The 18,999-nt window shown below is 54.2% G+C and overlaps 1 protein-coding gene across 1 annotated transcript; it reads right to left on the bottom strand.

Moving 5' to 3' along the window:
- Positions 1-605: 605 nt before the first annotated feature.
- MCM3 (minichromosome maintenance complex component 3) lies at positions 606-18,592 on the bottom strand. Its single transcript, XM_064146702.1, has 17 exons — positions 18,374-18,592; positions 16,479-16,591; positions 14,602-14,810; positions 13,974-14,104; positions 13,125-13,363; positions 11,982-12,090; positions 11,080-11,233; positions 10,410-10,541; positions 9,119-9,327; positions 7,754-7,928; positions 6,818-6,944; positions 5,719-5,869; positions 4,302-4,442; positions 3,994-4,100; positions 2,722-2,804; positions 2,299-2,374; positions 606-2,081 (listed from the first exon to the last, which is right to left on the bottom strand). The coding sequence occupies exons 1-17, from the start codon at positions 18,446-18,448 to the stop codon at positions 1,883-1,885; spliced, it is 2,430 nt and encodes an 809-aa protein (XP_064002772.1). The 5' UTR covers positions 18,449-18,592; the 3' UTR covers positions 606-1,882.
- Between the last annotated feature and the right edge of the window lie 407 nt (positions 18,593-18,999).

Genomic DNA, 18,999 nt, shown 5'->3' with positions numbered 1-18,999 from the left:
AGGATGTGCCCAACACCACTCCTGAGCCCAAAGGCTGAAGGCTTCCCAAAGCAGCACAAGTCTGAGGGAGCTGAGGTTGTTTAGCCTGGAGGAGGCTCAGGGCAGAGCTCATTGCTGTCTGCAGCTGTCTTCAGGGAGGCTGTAGCCAGGTGGGGTTGGGCTCTGCTGCCAGGCAAGCAGCAAGAGAAGAAGGGGACAGAGTGTCAAGTTGTGCCAGGGGAGGTCCAGGCTGGGTGTTAGGAGGAAGTTGTTGGCAGAGTGATTGGCATTGGAATGGGCTGCCCAGGGAGGTGTTGAAGCCAAGCCTGGCTGGGGCACTTAGTGCCATGGTCTAGTTGATTGGCCAGGGCTGGGTGCTAGGTTGGACTGGCTGAGCTTGAAGGTCTCTTCCAACCTGTTTGATTCCATGATCCTAAGTCCCCAGAAGACACATAGATGTGGTGCTAAAGGACATTAGTTGGTGGTGACAGGTTAGTGGTTGGACTTATCCATTCTGAAGGTCTTCTCCAACCAAAACCAATTCTATGCTTCTATGATGTTAAGACTGCACAGATGCATCCCCAGAAATGGAAACCGTTTAAAACAGCAGAAAATCAAGGTGGAAGCAGTGTTTAGGTACTTTTATTATTGAAACCATCATTTATGGCACTCAGAAACAAGGACACAGGAACTGCAGGTGCCCAGAGCTGAGCAGAGATAAAAGCAAACAGCCTATGCTGATCAGGGCTCTCCTCTAAAGCTCAAACTTCAGTTAGAAACATAAAATAGAATCAGAAACCTTCAGCAGCATTGCCCCCCTGAGCAGCTGAAACTGGTCTGACTGCATGTGTGGCTTCTCTTCAAAGCCATCCAAAAACCATGGCTGCTGGCTGCTTTCTGGGAACAGTCCTTCCCTCTAAGGTGCCCATGGGTTGCTAGAAAGCAAGACAGTTCAACATCCCCCCCACAAAAAGCAAGGGAAGCCTTTTAGCATCCCAGTAGCTTGTGGCTACCTTCCACTGGATGAAGGAAGCTTTGCAGCAGCTCAGCTAGGGTGACACACAGGGGATGCAGGGTCTCTGGTCCCTGTAGCTTTGACCTTTCTTTTCAGGTTTCCTCCCATTTGTGGTGGTGTCATTCTATTCATACAGGCACTGAAGCCAGGAGCAGATGGAGACCAAACCCATCTGTGCCAGAGGCATGTCCTTTGGGCAGCTCTGAGCTTCCCAGGTGCTTCCCAGCCACTTGGGGCCAGAACTCCCAGCAGAGCTGTGAAATCTAGAAGTCAAGTTGCACAACAGGTGATGGAGCAAGGTCAGGCTACACTTGCCCCTCCATCACCAGAAATCCTCCTCCCTAAGATGGGTAGGAGGAGTGGGGGAAGAGGCTGGTCACAAACAGGTCAGGCAGTATGCAGCTTTACTTGTGAGACAAGCAGCTCTAGGCTGTGTAAGTGGGGGGAAAGGAAAAAGAAAGGGGACAAATAGAAGCTTCACTGCCAGTAGTGGAGGTCCCATTGCTTCTTACCACCACTGCTACTGAATGTTGGCTCCCTACATAAAGAGCTTTGCATTCAAAGGCTGCAACTGATACCACCAAAGCTAAAACCAACACACTAAGAACTGATCATTTGCATGGAAGCTTCGACTTTTGGCTCCTTGTAGGAACAAACCTCATCCTGAACAAACCTCTTCCTGAATACTCCAGCTTGAAGACAGCAGAAGAATGAGAGCTTCCAGAGCTCCTGGCTTTTTTGTTGCCAGCAATGCACAGCAAGGAAGGGCTGTAAAGTGCTCAGACTTGAGCTCCTCAGAGTTCAGCTCAGCCAGAGGAAGCATTCAGGAGAAAATGAAAGGCTCCAGATTGAGAGTCCATGAGAACTTAGGCTTTTCCACCCAGATGCTCAGATTAAGAAGACAATGTCATCAGACACCATGATCTGGTTGTCATCTTGCATGTGTGCCAGTGCCATCTTCACTTCGGCCAGCGAGAAGGGCTCAGGGTTGTCACGGTTGATGGACTCCATCATGTTCTTCAGACCCACAGACTGGGCATGGGAAGTTTTGAAGACCTCCAGGAGGGCAGCCTTGAAAGCCTTCAACCTGCTCAGGCAAGCAAGAAGCCATTTTCCTCAAAGCCCACAAAAGTCCTTCCCCTTCCATCCCATCCCAGGACGCCGCAACCCTTCCCCATCCCAGAAGCAGCATCCAACAAGAAAGCATTCAGCACAGATGTACCTCCAGTATCAGACAAAAGCCTGGACCCACTGGGGTGGGATGGGACATAGACAGACAGACCTCTCCTCCAGTCCCTGCTCACCTTGGCTCAGCCAGCTCCGTCTCCTTCGCTTCGCCAGCAGCTGAGGCTTCTGGAGTCTTGGGAGTGTGTGCCTGGACTGGAGCAGAAAGAGGAGTTAACTTCAACTTGCCTGGTCTCCAGGCACCCAAAGAGCAAAAGCACTTGGCCTGAGGATGGGCTGGGTGATGCCAAATTGCCTCCCCACATTGTTACTTCTGCAGCAGTTTGGAAGTGGATGGAAAAAAGCCAATCAGCAGCACTAGTTCTGCTGTCCCACTTGGCCATGGGGGGTTACCAGTCTTGGCTGGTGGTGGTGGGTGATGCCACACAATGTCAGGGACCCTGAGTGACCCCAAACCATCACTGCTCCCCAGGTGCACAGACCCACCAGGACAGAAAGAAGCAGCACCTTCAAGAGCAAGGTGACAAACTGCAGGGACTCACCCTCTGGCATCTCCTCCTCAGCGTCACTGAAGTCATATGGGTCATAGGAGTCCCCCTCACCCTCCGTGCGTGCCTTCTTTCTCCTGAGCAGGGGAAGAGAGGTCACCTCTGCTCCAGCTGAACTGCAGATCTCAGGAGCCCCTCAACCCTCAGCTTCCAGAGATGTCTGGCCAGACCCACAGAGGGTACCTGTGGCTCACAGGTAAGCCAGCCTTGAGCCACAGATCCCTGTGCATATCATGGCACCCCCAAGCTGGTACCAGCTCCAAGGGTTGTGGCTGTTATAGCCACACAAGTGTTTGGATTGGAGGAGGTCTTCAAAGGCCATCTAGTTTAAGCCCTCTAATGCAAGCAGGGGTATCTCTCACTACATCAGGTTGCTCCAAGCCCCACACATCCTGACCTTGATGACTTTCAACAGTGGAGCATCTACAGCTTCTCTAGGCAACCTTTTCCAGTGTCACATCACCTGTATTTTCACTTTTGTTTAACCTTCAGACTGATCTGAACCTATCCTCCAGGTGGGGTCTCACCAGAGTGGAGCAGATGGGCAGAATCCACTCCTTTCACATGCTGCCCACACTGCTTTGGATACAGCCCAGGACACAGTTGGCTTTCAGGGCTGTGAGCTCAGCTCACGTTGCTGGCTCGTGCCCAGTTTTTCACCCACCAGTACCACTGAGTCCTTCTCCACCCCTTCACCCCTCAGTCTGGGTTGATAGCAAGGATTGCCCCAGCCCAGCTGCAGGACCTTGCACTTGGCCTTGTTGAACCTCATGAGGTTTGCACAGATGCCAAAGGGACACAGGAGTTAGGATGTTAGGAGGAAGTTGTTGTCAGAGAGAGTGATTGGCATTGGAATGGGCTGCCCAGGGAGGTGGTGGAGTCTCTGTGCCTGGAGGTGTTGAAGCCAAGCCTGGCTGGGGCACTTAGTGCCATGGTCTGGTTGCTTGTTGAGGGCTGGGTGCTAGGCTGGACTGGCTGAGCTTGGAAGTCTCTTCCAACCTGGCTAACTCTATGATTCTATGACACTACTCACTACTGAGCTTCATTTGGACACCAAGTCCATGACTGCAGCTCTTTGCACGTGGCCCTGCACCTGGAAATTCCTGGCCCATGAAATAATCATATCCCTCTATCACAAACTGGGAGGGACAATCCAGTAGCTTGGGTAAAACAGGGAATACTATCCAAAGCCAGCACAGCCTGCTGCAACCTCAAGAGGCTGGTGCCCTTGCATGACATCCTCCCCTCCCTCGCTCTGGCCCCCACCTCCTCATCCTGCGCTCCTCCTTGGGCTGCGACTGCTCATCCTCCTCCTTCTCAGTGTCAGAGTCATCCTCTGCTCGCTTTCTGCGCTTCTTCTCCTTCTCCAGCACCTGTGTAGCAAAGACAGGATGGACTAAAACCCCTTTTCCACTCAAGCTGCTCCTAGGAGCCAACTCCAAGGGACCCAAGATCCCACCATAGTGGCCTCACCCCAGGCTATTTCCAGGAAAGAACCCCATCAGCAGCCCAATGTGCTCAGCCCAAGCCCAGCTTTAGGACCCTCTGAGCACCAAGGGACATCCTTCCCCTACCTTTTTGAAGTAGGCAAACTGCACCAGCTCCACAGCTGCCTCTGCATCCTGCAAATCAACTGTCTTGTTCATCCTGGCCTTGGCGTGGGCCGTGGAGAGGCGGATCAGGGTCTCCAGGGTACGGGCTGTGATGGGGGATGTCTGGTAGGGAACAGACAGAGGTGGTTCTGTGAGGCTGATATAGGCTCACAGGATGTTAGGGGTTGGAAGGGACCCAAAGGGATCATCAAGTCCAACTCCCCTGACACAGCAGGGCCACACAATCTAGCTCAGGGCACACAGGAACACATCCAGACAGGCCTTGAAAGGCTCCAGGGAAGGAGACTCCACAGCCTCTCTGGGCAGCCTGTGCCAGGGCTCTGGGACCCTTACACTCAAGAAGTTCCCCCTTGTGTTGAACTGGAACCTCCTGTGCTGCAGCTTCCATCCATTGCTCCTTGTCCTATCGCAGGAAGCAGTGAGCAGAGCCTGTCCCCCACTCCTGACCCCCAGTCCTCAGATATTTATAGACATTGATTAAATCCCCTCTCAGTCTTCTCTTCTCCAGACTAAGCAGCCCCAGGTCCCTCAGCCTCTCCTCATCAGGCAGTGCTCCTCACCCCTCATCATCCTTGTACGTCCTGGGCTAGGGTGGATTCCTCCCCTGGTAGAGCAAACTCACTACAACATGGATTTCTGGAAAGTCAGGGAAAATGAAATTGTATTTCTTATAGTTTAAACTAAATATAACAGTACCAGGAGAATAAACCACCACAGAAACAGGATAACCTTAAGGAAGTTGGGGAAGGGGTCAAGTGGCCACAGAGAAGCAGAAGCAGCAGCAGGCAAAACAACAGCGGTGGGGGAAGATAGCAGCAGGCACAGCAGAAGCAGCAAGGGGAAGGTCCAAGCTGGGCTTCCAGACATAAAGCTCTTAATGCTCCAATGAAATTATAGTAACTCATCCATTGGTGCCAGTAGTAACTTATCCACTGGTGCCAGTAGTAACTCATCCACTGGTGCCAGTAGTAAGTTATTCATTGGTGCCATTAGTAACTCATCCACTGGTGCCAGTAGTAACTCATCCATTGGTGCCATTATATGACCTATCCCTACAATGTTCACCTCTCCACTCAGAGCTTCCACTTCTAAGATTCTCTGTTCTGGATTGTTTCTTTCTGTCTGAGCTAGAAATCAGCTCAAACAGCCTCACTGAAGCCATCCATTCAACCCTCTCCAGCAGATCCCTGTCCCTCCCATTGAGGAGCCCAAAACTGAACGCAGTACTCAAGATGGGGTCTCACCAGGACAGAACAGAGGCGGAGGAGAACCTACCATGGCATCCCACTGGGGTGGAGAACATCTGTAAGGGATGAGGGGAGCCTGTGTCTCAGTTTCCCTGTTCCTGGCCAGAGAGGGAAGTGCTCCCAGGACTCACCCTGGCAACATCCGAGTTCATCTCACTCTGGCTGCGCAGGCGGGAGTACTCCTCTGCTATGTAGCTCGCTGACTCCTGGGTCAGGACAGGCTTAATCATCTTTGCCACGTGGATGTACTTCCTCATGAACTCCATGCTGACCACCTTCTCCCTGCAGGGAATGCATGCACGCCCGTGGCCTCCGAGGTGGGGACACACAAAGGCTGTTTGCTGAAGTGGGCTTTCTGCTTTTTACCCTTTGTGAGTATCCAGGCATGTGGGGAATTCAGAGATGCATCAAATACCAGGTTGGAAGGGACCTCAAGGATGACCTAGTGCAACCTTTCAGGCTAGGAATATAGTTGAAAGGAGATGGCTCAGCACCCTGTCAAGCTGGGCCTTGAAGCACAGCCTCGAGTTGTGCCAGGGGAGGTTCAGGCTGGATGTTAGGAGGAAGTTGTTAGCAGAGAGTGATTGGCATTGGAATGGGCTGCCCAGGGAAGTGGTGGAGTCACTGTGCCTGGAGGTGTTGAAGCCAAGCCTGGCTGGGGCACTTAGTGCCATGGTCTGGTTGATTGGCCAGGGCTGGGTGCTAGGCTGGGCTGGATGAGCTTGGAGGTCTCTTCCAACCTGCTTGATTCTATGATTCTATCTGCCACCACCTCCACGGTCTGGTTGATTGGCCAGGGCTGGGTGCTAGGCTGGGCTGGATGAGCCTGGAAGTCTCTTCCAACCTGCTTGATTCAATGATTCTATCTGCCACCACCTCCACGGTCTGGTTGATTGGCCAGGGCTGGGTGATAGGTTGGGCTGGATGAACTTGGAGGTCTCCTCCAACCTGCCTGATTCTATGACTCTAACTGCCACCATCTCCTGTGGTAGTTTGTTTCCATGGCTAACAGCTCAAATGGTGAAAAAAATCAGCTCCAGGAGACGTTCCCCACCTGCCCCACATAAGAATTCAAGCTCAGAGCATAGCTCCCTTGGCATCCTGCCCTGTGGACCACACAAGAGTATTGTTGGCACCATCAGTCAGCCACTGATTGGATTACTCAAGCCAAAGCCACCCACTCAGAGTGCTGGACACCCCCACGTAGCTCCAGTGGAAGGGAGGACTCACTTGCGGCGGTTGGGCCCATGCAGGAGGTCATCATGTTTCTCATACACTTGGAGCTCCTGTTCCTCCTCCTGAGCAAAGTCAGGGTCATCTGTAGCCAGGATCTCCACGGCACTGCCCAGAGGCATGGCTGGAGAGGGAAGGGTCACAGAGAATGCAGCTTTAACTTCCAAAGCAACTTGCAAAAGCCACCAAAAGCAGTTTCCAAAGCCAGGGATGACAGGATCACAGAACTGCTTAGACTGGCAAAGCCCTTCAGGATCCTCGAGTCCAATCATCAGTTTCACACTGACAGGTCCTTGCCTAACCCAAACCCCTCAGCACAACATCTCATCACTATGAATCACTCTGGTTGGAAAGGACCACCAGGATCATCCAGTCCAACCTTCATCCCAGCATCCTTCATCACCAGACCATAGCCTCAAGCACCACATCCACTCTCCTTTTAAATATCCACAGGGATGGCAACTCCACCACCTCCCTGGGCAGCCTGTTTCAGTGCCCGACCACACCCTCAGGAAAGAACTTCCTCCCAACACCCAACCTAAACCTCCTCTGATGCAACTTGAGGCCATTTCCTCTTGTCCTATCACTAGTAACTGTGGAGAAGAGACCAGCTCCAGCATCACCACAGCCTCCTTTTAGAGGGCAATAAGGTCCCCTCTCAGCCTCCTCTTCTCCAGACTGAACACCCCCAGCTCCCTCAGCTGCTCCTCACAGGTCATGTTCTCCAGACCTCTCCCCAGCCTCATCGCCCTTCTCTGCACCCGCTCCAGCACCTCAATGTCCCTTCTATACTGTGGTGACCAACACTGGGCACAGTACTCGAGGTGTGGTCTCCCCAGCGCTGCTGAGCCCAAGGAGCTGCCACCAGGAGGTGCCACACTCCAAGGAAGGGCAGGACCGAGCAGGGAGGAGGCTGCAGGGGCGAGCACTCACCGTCCCCGTCCTGCTCGTTGGGGCTGCGGTAGCGGTGCATCCGCAGCACGTGGTCCGAGATCTCCCTGTCCTGCTCAGGGTCCATCTGGTCCAGCACAATGAAGAGCAGGTCAAAGCGGGACAGCAGGGAGTCCTGCAGGCCTATGTTCTCCATGGGCGACTTGTACTGGTCGTACTGCAGCAAGGCAAGAGAAGGGGTCACAGCCGTGGCTTGGCCTTGGCTGCCAGGCGTGCTGGCAAGACCTCCTCACACAGGGCATAGAGGATGGATGTCCAGGCAGCTGGGCACCACGCTAAGCCCAGCCTGCAGCAGCAGTAAGGCATCCTGGAAGGTGGGCACAGCTCCCATTTGTGAGGGGAGCACATATTTGTGATTCTAGATCAGACACCAAGGTTCAGACTCATCATGACAATGAGAGTCCAGAGGGCTGCCCTGAGACGCTAACACAGCTCTGAGGCAGGCTGAGAAGCTGCACAAAGCCCTCTGCTCCTCCAGGACCACGAGGAACAGCACAGACCCAAAGAACCAGATCTTCACTGCCCCACGGAGCCCAGTCCCAACAAGAACCAAGGCCCTGCTTTTGGGAGACCTTCATAGAATCAAGCAGGTTGGAAGAGACTTCCAAGCTCAGCCAGTCCAACCTAGCACTCAGCCCTGGCCAATCAACCAGACCATGGCACTAAGTGCCCCAGCCAGGCTTGGCTTCAACACCTCCAGGCACAGCCACTCCACCACCTCCCTGGGCAGCCCATTCCAATGCCAATCACTCTCTGCTAACAACTTCCTCCTAACATCCAGCCTAGACCTGCCCTGGCATAACTCAAGACTGTGTCCTCTTCTGTTGCTGCTTGCCTGCAAGAAGAGCCCAACCCCACCTGGCTACAGCCTCCCTGCAGGCAGCTGCAGACAGCAATGAGCTCTGCCCTGAGCCTCCTCTGCTGCAGGCTGCACACCCCCAGCTCCCTCAGCCTCTCCTCACAGGGCTCTGCTCCAGGCCCCTCCACAGCCTTGCTGCCCTTCTCTCAACACCTTCCAGCACCTCAACATCTCTCTTGAATTGATAGGCCCAGAACTGGACACAGCACTCAAGGTGTGGCCTGAGCAGTGCTGAGCACAGGGGCAAAAGAACCTCCCTTGTCCTGCTGCCCACACTGCTCCTGAGCCAGCCCAGGATGCCATTGGCTCTGCTGCCCACCTGGGCACACTGCAGCCTCATCTTCAGCCTACTATCCACCAGTACCCCCAGCTCCCTTTCCTCCTGGCTGCTCTCGGCCACTCTATCCCCACCTCCCGTGGTTCAGCAGCTGCCCTCTCCATCAGACCAGCTCCAAACATCCCTCTCTAGGGAGCGGGCAAGCACTCACCCGGCCATAGACGGGGTTGGCGGCGGCCAGCACGCTGCAGCGGGAGTTGAGGCGCGCGTGGATGCCGGCCTTGGCGATGGTGACGCGGCCCTGCTCCATCACCTCGTGGATGGCCGTGCGGTCGATGTCGGACATCTTGTCGAACTCGTCGATGCACACCACCCCCCGGTCAGCCAGCACCATGGCCCCTGCCTCCAGGCGGCGCTCCCCTGCGGCGGGGTGCGGGAGAAAGGTCAACCTCCCTGCTCCTGCCTCCGAGTCACTGAGTCATGGAGCGGGTGAGGACGGAAGGGACCGCAAAGCTCAGCCAGGTCCGACCCTGCAGCATAGGCAGGGACACTTCCCGCTAGAACAGGCTGCTCAAGGGCTCATCCAGCCTGGCCCTGAACACCTCCCTGGGCAACCTGTGCCAGTGTCTCACCACCCTCAACCTGCGCCAGTGTCTCACCACCCTCAACCTGTGCCAGAGTCTCACCACCCTCAACCTGCGCCAGAGTCTCACCACCCTCAACCTGCGCCAGAGTCTCACCACCCTCAACCTGCACCAGTGTCTCACCACCCTCAACCTGCGCCAGAGTCTCACCACCCTCAACCTGCACCAGTGTCTCACCACCCTCAACCTGCGCCAGAGTCTCACCACCCTCAACCTGCGCCAGTCTCACCACCCTCAACCTGCGCCAGTGTCTCACCACCCTCAACCTGCGCCAGTGTCTCACCACCCTCAACCTGTGCCAGTCTCACCACCCTCAACCTGCGCCAGGGTCTCACAACCCTCAACATGCGCCAGAGTCTCACCACCCTCAACCTGCGCCAGTCTCACCACCCTCAACCTGTGCCAGAGTCTCACCACCCTCAACCTGCGCCAGTGTCTCACCACCCTCAACCTGTGCCAGTCTCACCACCCCCACTGCAAACAACTTCTTCCTAACATCCACTCCCCTCTGCCAGTTCAAACCCATTCCTCCTCCTCCTCCTGTCATTACAAGACCTTGTCAATAGTCCCTCCCCAGCCCTCCTGTAGCCGCCTTCAGTAATGGAAGGCTCCTACAAAGTCTCCTCGAAGCCTTCTCTTCTCCAGGCTGCAGAGCCCAAACTCTCTTAGTCCATCCTCTTAGCAATGCTGCTGCAGCCCTCTGAGCATCTTCGTCGCCTCCTCTGGACTGGCTCCACCAGTTCCATATCCTTCTTTTCCAGCCCAGACTATTGTAGGATTCTGTGTTCCTACGGAGTGTCCCTCAGGTGTTATCAGGCATCACTGACAGCTCCCACCAGGAACCAGGCTACTCCTCACCAGTTTCTTGGTCTGTGGTGACAGCAGCAGTCAAACCAACACCAGAGGAGCCTCTGCCCGTGGTGGGGATGGCACGGGGTGCGGTGTGCAGCACGTACCGCAGCAGCTGAGACTTGGCCACAGAAGGGTCTCCTGAAATGGAGAAGCTCACCTTTAGTTAACTCCAGACCACCTGCACACCAGCTCTGCATCACTTAGATGTTGTCCTATTTGGGGCTCCTCAGTGTAGGAGCAGGTGAGAAGGAAAGGGGACAGAAGTGGAGTTGTTCAGCCTTCAGAGAAGGTGATCAAGTGATCTTGCCTTCCTCAGTGACCCAATGAGAGGAAACAAAGATGGAGCTAGAGTGTCAAGAGATGCACGATGACAGGACCAGAGGCAATGGGGACAGCTTGGAACACAGGAAATCCCAGTTGGAAGGCAGAAGAAAATAAGTCTCCTTGAGGGTGTTTGAACATTGGGATAGTGTCCCACAAAAGTCATGGGATCCCATCCAGGTTTTCCAAGCCAACTGGACAAGCCCCAAAGCAACATGACCCACCAGGGCACACGGTGGGATCACAGGAGATGCCATCTAACCTCAGTGACACAAACTCAGGTAAAGGGAAATGCTCCTTCATCTCATCCCCTAACCACACCAGCTAAGGATGCCTCTGCTCAGCCTTTCCAGACCTATCAGCAAGATGTTGATGTCTCCTCGGATGCGGCTCCCGTTCTCCAGGTTCTTCTCCACCCCTCCAAGCAGCATGCAGAGGATGGCTTTCTTGATGTACCTGTGCCCATGGATGCTGGGAGCCAGGGATTTTGCCAGCTGGTCAAAGATATCCTAAGGTAGAAGAGGCAAAGCACAGCCCATCAGGTGCACTGCAGTGAGTAAGGATAAGGAGAAGCACTTCAGAAGTCCATTTCAGCACAAGAAAGTAGCTTACTCCTATCACAGAACCACAAGGATGGAAGTCATTTAGAAAGGAGAAGACTCTTGGCCAGACTTTTCTTCCAATGGGGGGTCTGAAGCCCCAGTCCACCCTGTCACAGTCATCCAAGCAAGCAGTGGAAACAGCAGCCCCAGTGAGAGCAAAGGGGCTATGGTTTAAGGTGAATCTTGTAGAGTAGGGTTATAGGTTGGGCTTGGCAATCCTGTGAGAGCTTTCTCCTCTCCATGCTATGAAGTACAGACCTGAGCATCAGACCAGACTGGGGCACACCTCAGTATCTGGTTTGAGGAGGAAAGGAGGAGATGTTTCTCCTGCAGAAGAAACTTCTCTAGGACCCAGCTGGCAGGGCCAGACACACACAACACGGCCAGATCTCTCGCCTGACACCTGTGCAGAGCTGCCTAGAGGCAGGAAGGACACTCTGCAGTACAGAAGCAGCAACAAACCCCCCCAGGATCTGATCAAAGCTTAAGCAGAAAGTGCAAAGGACCCGAATGGTAAACCCAGCAAACTCACTAAGAGGCTTAAAGAGCTCCTCACAACCCAGCAAGGCATCTCCTTAGTCACATGCCAAGCCTGAAAGCTGTTCTAGCTGAAACCCTGTGCTCCCACACAGGCCTTCCAGAAAGACTTCCATACCTTGGAGTGATTCTTGCTGAACCTCTTGATCTTGGCCACGTCAGCAGCAGAGTAGAGGGGTCGGACGTCTTTGCTCATCTGCTTCACGTGGCAGGCAATGAGGATTGTCCTGGAGAAGGCAGCAGGGCAGGTTTAGCTGGGTCATTAGGAAAAAAATCTTCACCAAAAGGACTGTCAAGCTAGGGAGCAGGCTGCCCAGGGAAGTGGGGGAGTCACCATCCTTGGAGGTATATAAACATGTGTAGAGGTGGTGCTGCTGAGGGACAGGGCTTAGTGGAGGAACTGACTGTTCTGAGCTAATGCCTTCATGACCTTAAGGCCTTCTCCAAGCTCAGTTCTAGGAATTTGAGATAAAGGCATGATCATGTCTGCAAAGCCCACAGAGCACACAGGTCACAACAGCACAACAGAAACAGGGCCTAGAGAATAAGTCTTATGAAGAGTCACTAAGGGAGCTGGGGATGGTTAGCTTGAGGAAGAGAAGGCTGAGGGGAGACCTCACTGCTGTCTACAGCTACCTGAAGGGACACTGTGGAGAGGCTGCTGCTGGGCTCTGCTCACAGGGAACTGGAGACAGAACAAGGGGGAATGGCCTCAAGATGACGTTGGGGAGATTTAGATTGGATATTAGGAAAAAGTTTTTCATAGAGAGAGTGATCAGGGAGTGGAATGAGCTGCCCAGGGAGGTGGTGCAGTCACCCACCCTGGATGCATTCAAAGGTCACTGGATGTGGTGCTTGGGGCCACGGTTTAAGGTGAATCTTGTAGAGCAGGGTTCTAGGTTGGACTTGGTGACCCTGAGAGGCTTTGCCAGCCTGCATGTGTCTGGGATGCTGTAACATCCACAGGGTGGTCATCCTTTGCTCTACACAAAGTCCTGGAGAAGGCTGGAAGGCTCCAAGAGCTGTAGCCCCCTCTATCCAACTGCACTGGGCCATCAATGGAGCAACTTTAAGAGCCTCTACGACCCTCTTCAAGAAAAGCTGGAGCTCACAATGACACTAACGAGCAAGGTGCAAACCACTTCTAAGCAATTTAAACCAGTTTGCTCCAGCTCTGTGCTGGCCACCTACCTACCCTAGATCTCCTCTTCCAGATATATGACCAGTGAGAGGGCTGCAGCCAAGACAAAAGAAGGCTCACCTGAAAGTCCCTGAAGTGTAACCTCCTTTCTTTCCTGGCAGGCAGCGGTAAGTGCCCACCACCTGGATGCGGTCCCCAGGCTTCACCTTGTCCACCAGGTCATCGTCCAGAATGACATCCACCGAGCGCGGCAGCTGCCCTGCGGGTGCCTTCTCAGGCATCTCCTGGATGGTGATGGTCTGATGGTCCTTGTAGACAGAGAGGCCAAACTCTGTCTCCAAGGGGTTATTCTCTTCATCCTGCAAGAACCCCACAGAAAGACTTAGCACCGTTTTTCAGGACAGGGAGAAGAAGGGCAGCAGCTGAGCAGTGGGAAGGCTGCAACACCCAGCATGCACCAGGCAGCTGACCAGGGTTATCACCACTGACAGAGGCTAGGGTTCACCAGATCCACAGTTTAAAGCTGCCAAGACCCATCACTGCTGGTGGGTTAGCCCTGGCCTTACTGCAAGCAGGCAGTGGGGACTCAGACTGCATACAACAGGAACAAAGCTGAGCTCAATCCTCCTCCATTCTCAAATCCAGGGCAAACCCTCTACCAAAGGGTGCATGTCCATGCTGAGCTGGGTCCCAGGAGCAACCAGACTGGCTGACAACAGCCTCAGAAACCACACTACAGCAGAACCAAGGCCTGAACTAGTGGGTCTGGTAATCTTTAGTCCATTAATTTCTTCACAGATTCACTGTAGCTCTCTGGGACTTTGACACACGATGTGTCTTCTTTCTACTCCATAGGCTTTGTTGGCTGAGGCAGAAGGGATACACAGGAAACTAAGCCCTGGGCTCAGAGCTAGAACATTCTCCCTGGAGGAGCCTGCTGATGCTTCCCACAAGGGAATTTCACCTCACCTTCGTAGGGTAGACAGAGCTGGAAGGGAAAGCATCCAGGGAAGTCATGTCTGTGTAGCGGCGCTCGATGGTCTTCTTGGTAGCTGGGCAATAATGGACACTCCGGACCACCTTGGGACGGACCAGAGAGCCTGAGGTTGGAAGAAAGAGAAGTTAGAGGCAGGGATGTCTCACCCCTCTGCCAACAGACAGTCCCCAACAGGGTCTCCAAAGGTCAACTGCATGTGGGACACAACCTGCTGTCAACCACGGCCAGGATTTGCTGGGCTGAGAAATCATCCCAATACTCAGGACCTTCTACCAAGTCCCCTGATCCCTTTACCCAGGCTGCCAGGATGTACCATGGCTCCTGGTGGATAAACCCTCCACAGAAAACACCTGGAATCATAGAATCAAACAGGTTGGAAGAGACCTCCAAGCTAGCACCCAGCCCTGGCCAAGCAACCAGATCATGGCACTAAGTGCCCCAGCCAGGCTTGGCTTCAACACCTCCAGGGATGGCGACTCCACCACCTCCCTGGACAGCCCATTCCAATGCCAATCACTCTCTCTGCCAACAACTTCCTCCTGACATGCAGCCTGAACAGCACAACTTGAGACTGTGTCCCTTTGCTTCCCCCAGGCTCACACTTTGTCACGATGCCCTCCACGCAGACAATGCAGCTGAGGAAACAAGCTGTCAGGGTCCGTGGTGTTACATGCTTGGAGCCAAAGCTGCCCTCCAGCCCAATGTAGAAGTCCTCGTACTGCTTGGCATAGGTAGCATCAACAGAGGCAACAAAATCCTTCAGGGCACGTTGGAAGGCAATCAGCTCCTCAAAGGCATTAGTCAAGAGCCTGCAACAAAGGTGACAAAGAACATTAGTCCCTTCTGTCTTCCTCCTGAACATCTTTCCCATGCCTTCATGTGCTCACCAAGTTTATGAGAAGCAAGATGTGCTACTTTGAGGCTAGTTGGAACATTTTGGTGAGAAGAATTAGAAGACAGGCTGTGAAAAGGAAACAATGCTCATGTCTGCTGCACTCATAGGCTTGCAGAGATGGGTAAGAAGAAGAACATAAACACAGGTAACACAGAGTGGGTCTCTGTCACTGCTGGTGCCTGTACTTTTATCCCTACTCTGCTTTCTGTACAACTAATCCTGCTTTCTACTCCCCTGGACAGTCCTCCAAACTCACCTTGCACGTAAGGCAAGCTCTGGGATAAGGTAGAATCATAGAATCAACCAGGTTGGAAGAGACCTCCAAGATCATCCAGTCCAACCTAGCACCCAGCCCTATACAATCAACCAGACCATGGCACTAAGTGCCTCAGCCAGTCTTTTCTTGAACACCCCCAGGGACGGTGCCTCCACCACCTCCCTGGGCAGCCCATTCCAATGCCAATCACTCTCTCTGGAACAACTTCCTCCTCACATCCAGCCTAGACCTACCCTGGCACAACTTGAGACTGTGTCCCCTTGTTCTATTGCTGGCTGCCTGGGAAAAGAGGCCACCCCCCACCTGGCTATAATGTCCCTTCAGGTAGTTGTAGACAATAATAATATCACCCCTGAGCCTCCTCTTCTCCAGGCTAAACAACCCCAGGAGGTGGAAAGGTACTTGGGAGTCCCTCCTGGGCACTCTGGTTTCTGGGAGGGCTGCTGTGTTTCTGTATTACCTTTACCTTGTCTATTGCTGTCTATAGCTGTATAGATTGTATAGATCTGCTTGGATATTGCACTAAGCTGTAAGTATAAAGCTTCATTTTTCAATTTCCAGCTCAGCTGAGTCTAGTCCGAATGATTTCATAAGAGTAAGGGGGTGGGCAACACCCAAACCCCCCCACAGGAGATGAAAAAACCCAAAGCCCAGTGAAGCTCTGTGTCAGGTCCACTGCTGCCAACAGCCAAGAGCTGAACAAACCAAATCATGCATGAAAAACTTCACAGACTGAAAAGCTTGGTCCAAAATACCCCCAAACATCCTTAGGAAGGAGGTGATCTACTATTGCATTATCAGCCTCAGCTTGCTACAAAAGGTTTTTGGCACATAATGGGTTTGCAAGCTTGGAAGGGATTAATGTCATGGGAGATAACATAAGGTCTGCCCTTTTATACAGGCCTTGATGCACAGGACAAGATTTCATAGAGTGGTTTAGGTTGGAAGGGACCTCAAGGATCAGCCAGTTCCAACTCCCCAATATAGGCAGGGACACCTCCCACTAGAACAGGTTGCCCAAGGCCTCATCCAACCTGGTCTTGAACACCTCCAGGGAGGTCGTGGAGCACAGAAGCACCCAACGTGATCTTTGATCACGTTGGGTGCTTCTGTGCTCCACGACCTCCCTGGGCAACCTGTGCAAGGGGCTCACCACCCTCACTGCAAACAACTTCTGCCTAACACGCAGTTTAAATCTCCCCCCTGCTAGTTTAAACCCATTCCTCCTCATAAACCCAGGCTGGAGCTCTAAGAACCCACCCAGGGCAGGGTGCCAAAGGAGACCCCTGCTGCCCCCACACCAACCTGTTGGCCCTCTTCTCGTTCTTCCTGCGCAGGTCGTTGATGCTGACAAGGAGGCGATACCGATTGTCACTGATCATGTCCCGCACCTTGCTCTGGTAAACCCCCTGATCCTCCTGCAAGAAAGGGTGGGGGGAAAGAACACCCAGCATCAGCAACACAGCATGCTTGCAGGTGACACTGAGATGAGCAGTGTAGATGACAGAGCAGAAGAATGCGAACTGGGACGAGCACAGGGTCCGGCAGCTGGGTGGACACAGCTCTTAGTGTGAATACAGGCTGGGGGATGAAGGGATGGAGAGCAGTCCTGTGGAGATAACACAGGGGTATTGGTGGGTGAACAGCTGGACAGAAGACAGCAATCACAGAATCATAGAATCAGCCAGGTTGGAAGAGACCTCCAGGTTCAGCCAGTCCAACCTAGTACCCAGTCAACCAGACCATGGCACTAAGTGCCCCAGCCAGGCTTGGCTTCAACACCTCCAGGGATGGTGCCTCCACCACCTCCCTGGGCAGCCCATTCCAATGCCAATCACTCTCTCTGACAACAACTTCATCCTAACATCCAGCCTAGACCTGCCTTGGCACAGCTTGAGACTGTGTCCCCTTGTTCTATTGGTGGTTGCCTGGGAGAAGAGGCCTCCTCACACTCACAGCCCACAAGCCAACCATACCCTGGACTGCACCCAAAACAATGTGGCCAGCAGGTCAAAGCAGGGGATACTGATTCTGTCCCTCTGCTTCAGTCTGGTGAGTGCCCACCTGCAGTGCTGTGCCCAGCTCTAGGGTTCTTCAGCACAGGGAAAAACATGGGTCCAGCAGAGGCCACAGAAAGTGACATGTGAGTTTGCAGGAAACATGACAGTGAGTTTGCAGCCTGCAAGAAAAGGGCTTGTGTTGCCTGAGAGGGAGGGGGCAGATGGCCAGCAGTTTGAGGAACAGCATTCTGCCTCTCTGCTTTGCTCTGGTGAGATTCCACCTGCAGTGCTGTGTCCAGCTCTGGAGTCCTCAGCACAGCAAAGACATGGACCTGTTGGAGTGGGTACAGAGGAGGCCACAGAAATGATCAGCACAGCAAAGACATGGACCTGTTGGAGTGGGTACAGAGGAGGCCACAGAAATGATCAGCACAGCAGAGACATGGACCTGTTGGAGTGGGTACAGAGGAGGCCACAGAAATGATCAGCACAGCAGAGACATGGACCTGTTGGAGTGGGTACAGAGGAGGCCAGAGAAATGATCAGAGGGCTGGAGCCCCTCTGCTGTGAGGCAGGCTGAGAGTTGGGCTTGTTCAGCATGAAGAAAAGAAGGCTTCAGGGAGATCTAAAGGAGGTCTGTAAGAAAGCTGGAGAGCAACTTTTTACAAGGGCATATAATGACAGCACAAAGGATGATGGCTTTAAACTGAAAGGGAGGAGATTCAGACTATAATCATTAGCTTAACTCCTTCAACTCCGGGCAGATTCAGACTAGATAGGAGGAACTGATCTTTCAGGCTAAGGGTGCTGGGAGCGTGTTGCCCAGCGAGGTGGCATGGCTGGAAGCATTTAGCATTAGGCTGGATGGGGCTCTGAGCAGCCTGCTCTAACTGAAGATCTCTGCTGACTGCAGGGGGGTTGCACTGGATGCCCATTAAAGCTCCTTCCAATTTAAACCATTCTGAGTCTGAATCCGTAACTGTCCGTCTGTGACGTCCCGCTCAAGAAGCTGGATCCTGCAGTGCTCGATTGCTTTCGGCCCCACCGACCACGCTGGGGGAGAGGGGGAGGGGAGAGGGCGAGTAGCAGGGGGAAGCATGAGATGGTATACGGCGATCGGTTGCTCCCCAACCCCCGGGAGCAAGAGAAGCGGCAAACTCAGCCCCTCTTTCTCCAGTACGGCTCCGATCCCGGCCTCACCTCATCGTCCAGGAAATCAAGGTAGTCGCGCTGCGCCTCACGCAGCTCCGCGTCCTCCAGCCCGCCCGCCGCCATGCTGCGCTCGATCGGAGAGGCCGAGGAAGCCGCAGAGATCCCGGTGCTGCAAGGCGGAAGGCGGTAAGAGCCGAAGGGAGCCGGCCGAGCCTCGGCAGCGCCCGCTGGTCAACCCGCTGCGAGCCGAGCCGAGCCGAGCCGACCGCAGCCTTGCAGCCGCCGCCGCTTGGCGCCAAACCCGCTGCCTTTCCCGCCACCGAGCGTGCGGTCCGCCCCCTACCCGCCCCCCGGCGCTCCTCATTGGTCAGCATCGCTCCGCGCCAGCCAATGGGCCGCGAAAAGCGTTCGTGAGAATGATGGGCAGGCGCTCCTACCTATCAGCGCGCGGAGGGGCGGGGAGTAGCGGCCCGGGGCGGGAGGCCGGAGGAGCGGCGCCGCTCTGTGCCCGGGCGGGACGCGCTGCGGCCTGCGGCCCCGGCGGGGGCCTTGGAGCGGCCTGCGGGGCCTGGCGATCAGCCTCCGGGGTGGAAGGCCCTCAAGGGGCTGAGGAGCGGGACTGGGGGATTTCGGAAGGACGAGGATCCATGCGCCTCAGTGGCCCAGAGGGCAAG

This window comes from Pogoniulus pusillus, chromosome 7 (assembly GCF_015220805.1).
Source record: "Pogoniulus pusillus isolate bPogPus1 chromosome 7, bPogPus1.pri, whole genome shotgun sequence".
Lineage (NCBI taxonomy): Eukaryota > Metazoa > Chordata > Aves > Piciformes > Lybiidae > Pogoniulus > Pogoniulus pusillus.
Note: the sequence above shows the minus strand (reverse complement) of the source record. Positions and strands in the feature narration are given on the sequence as shown.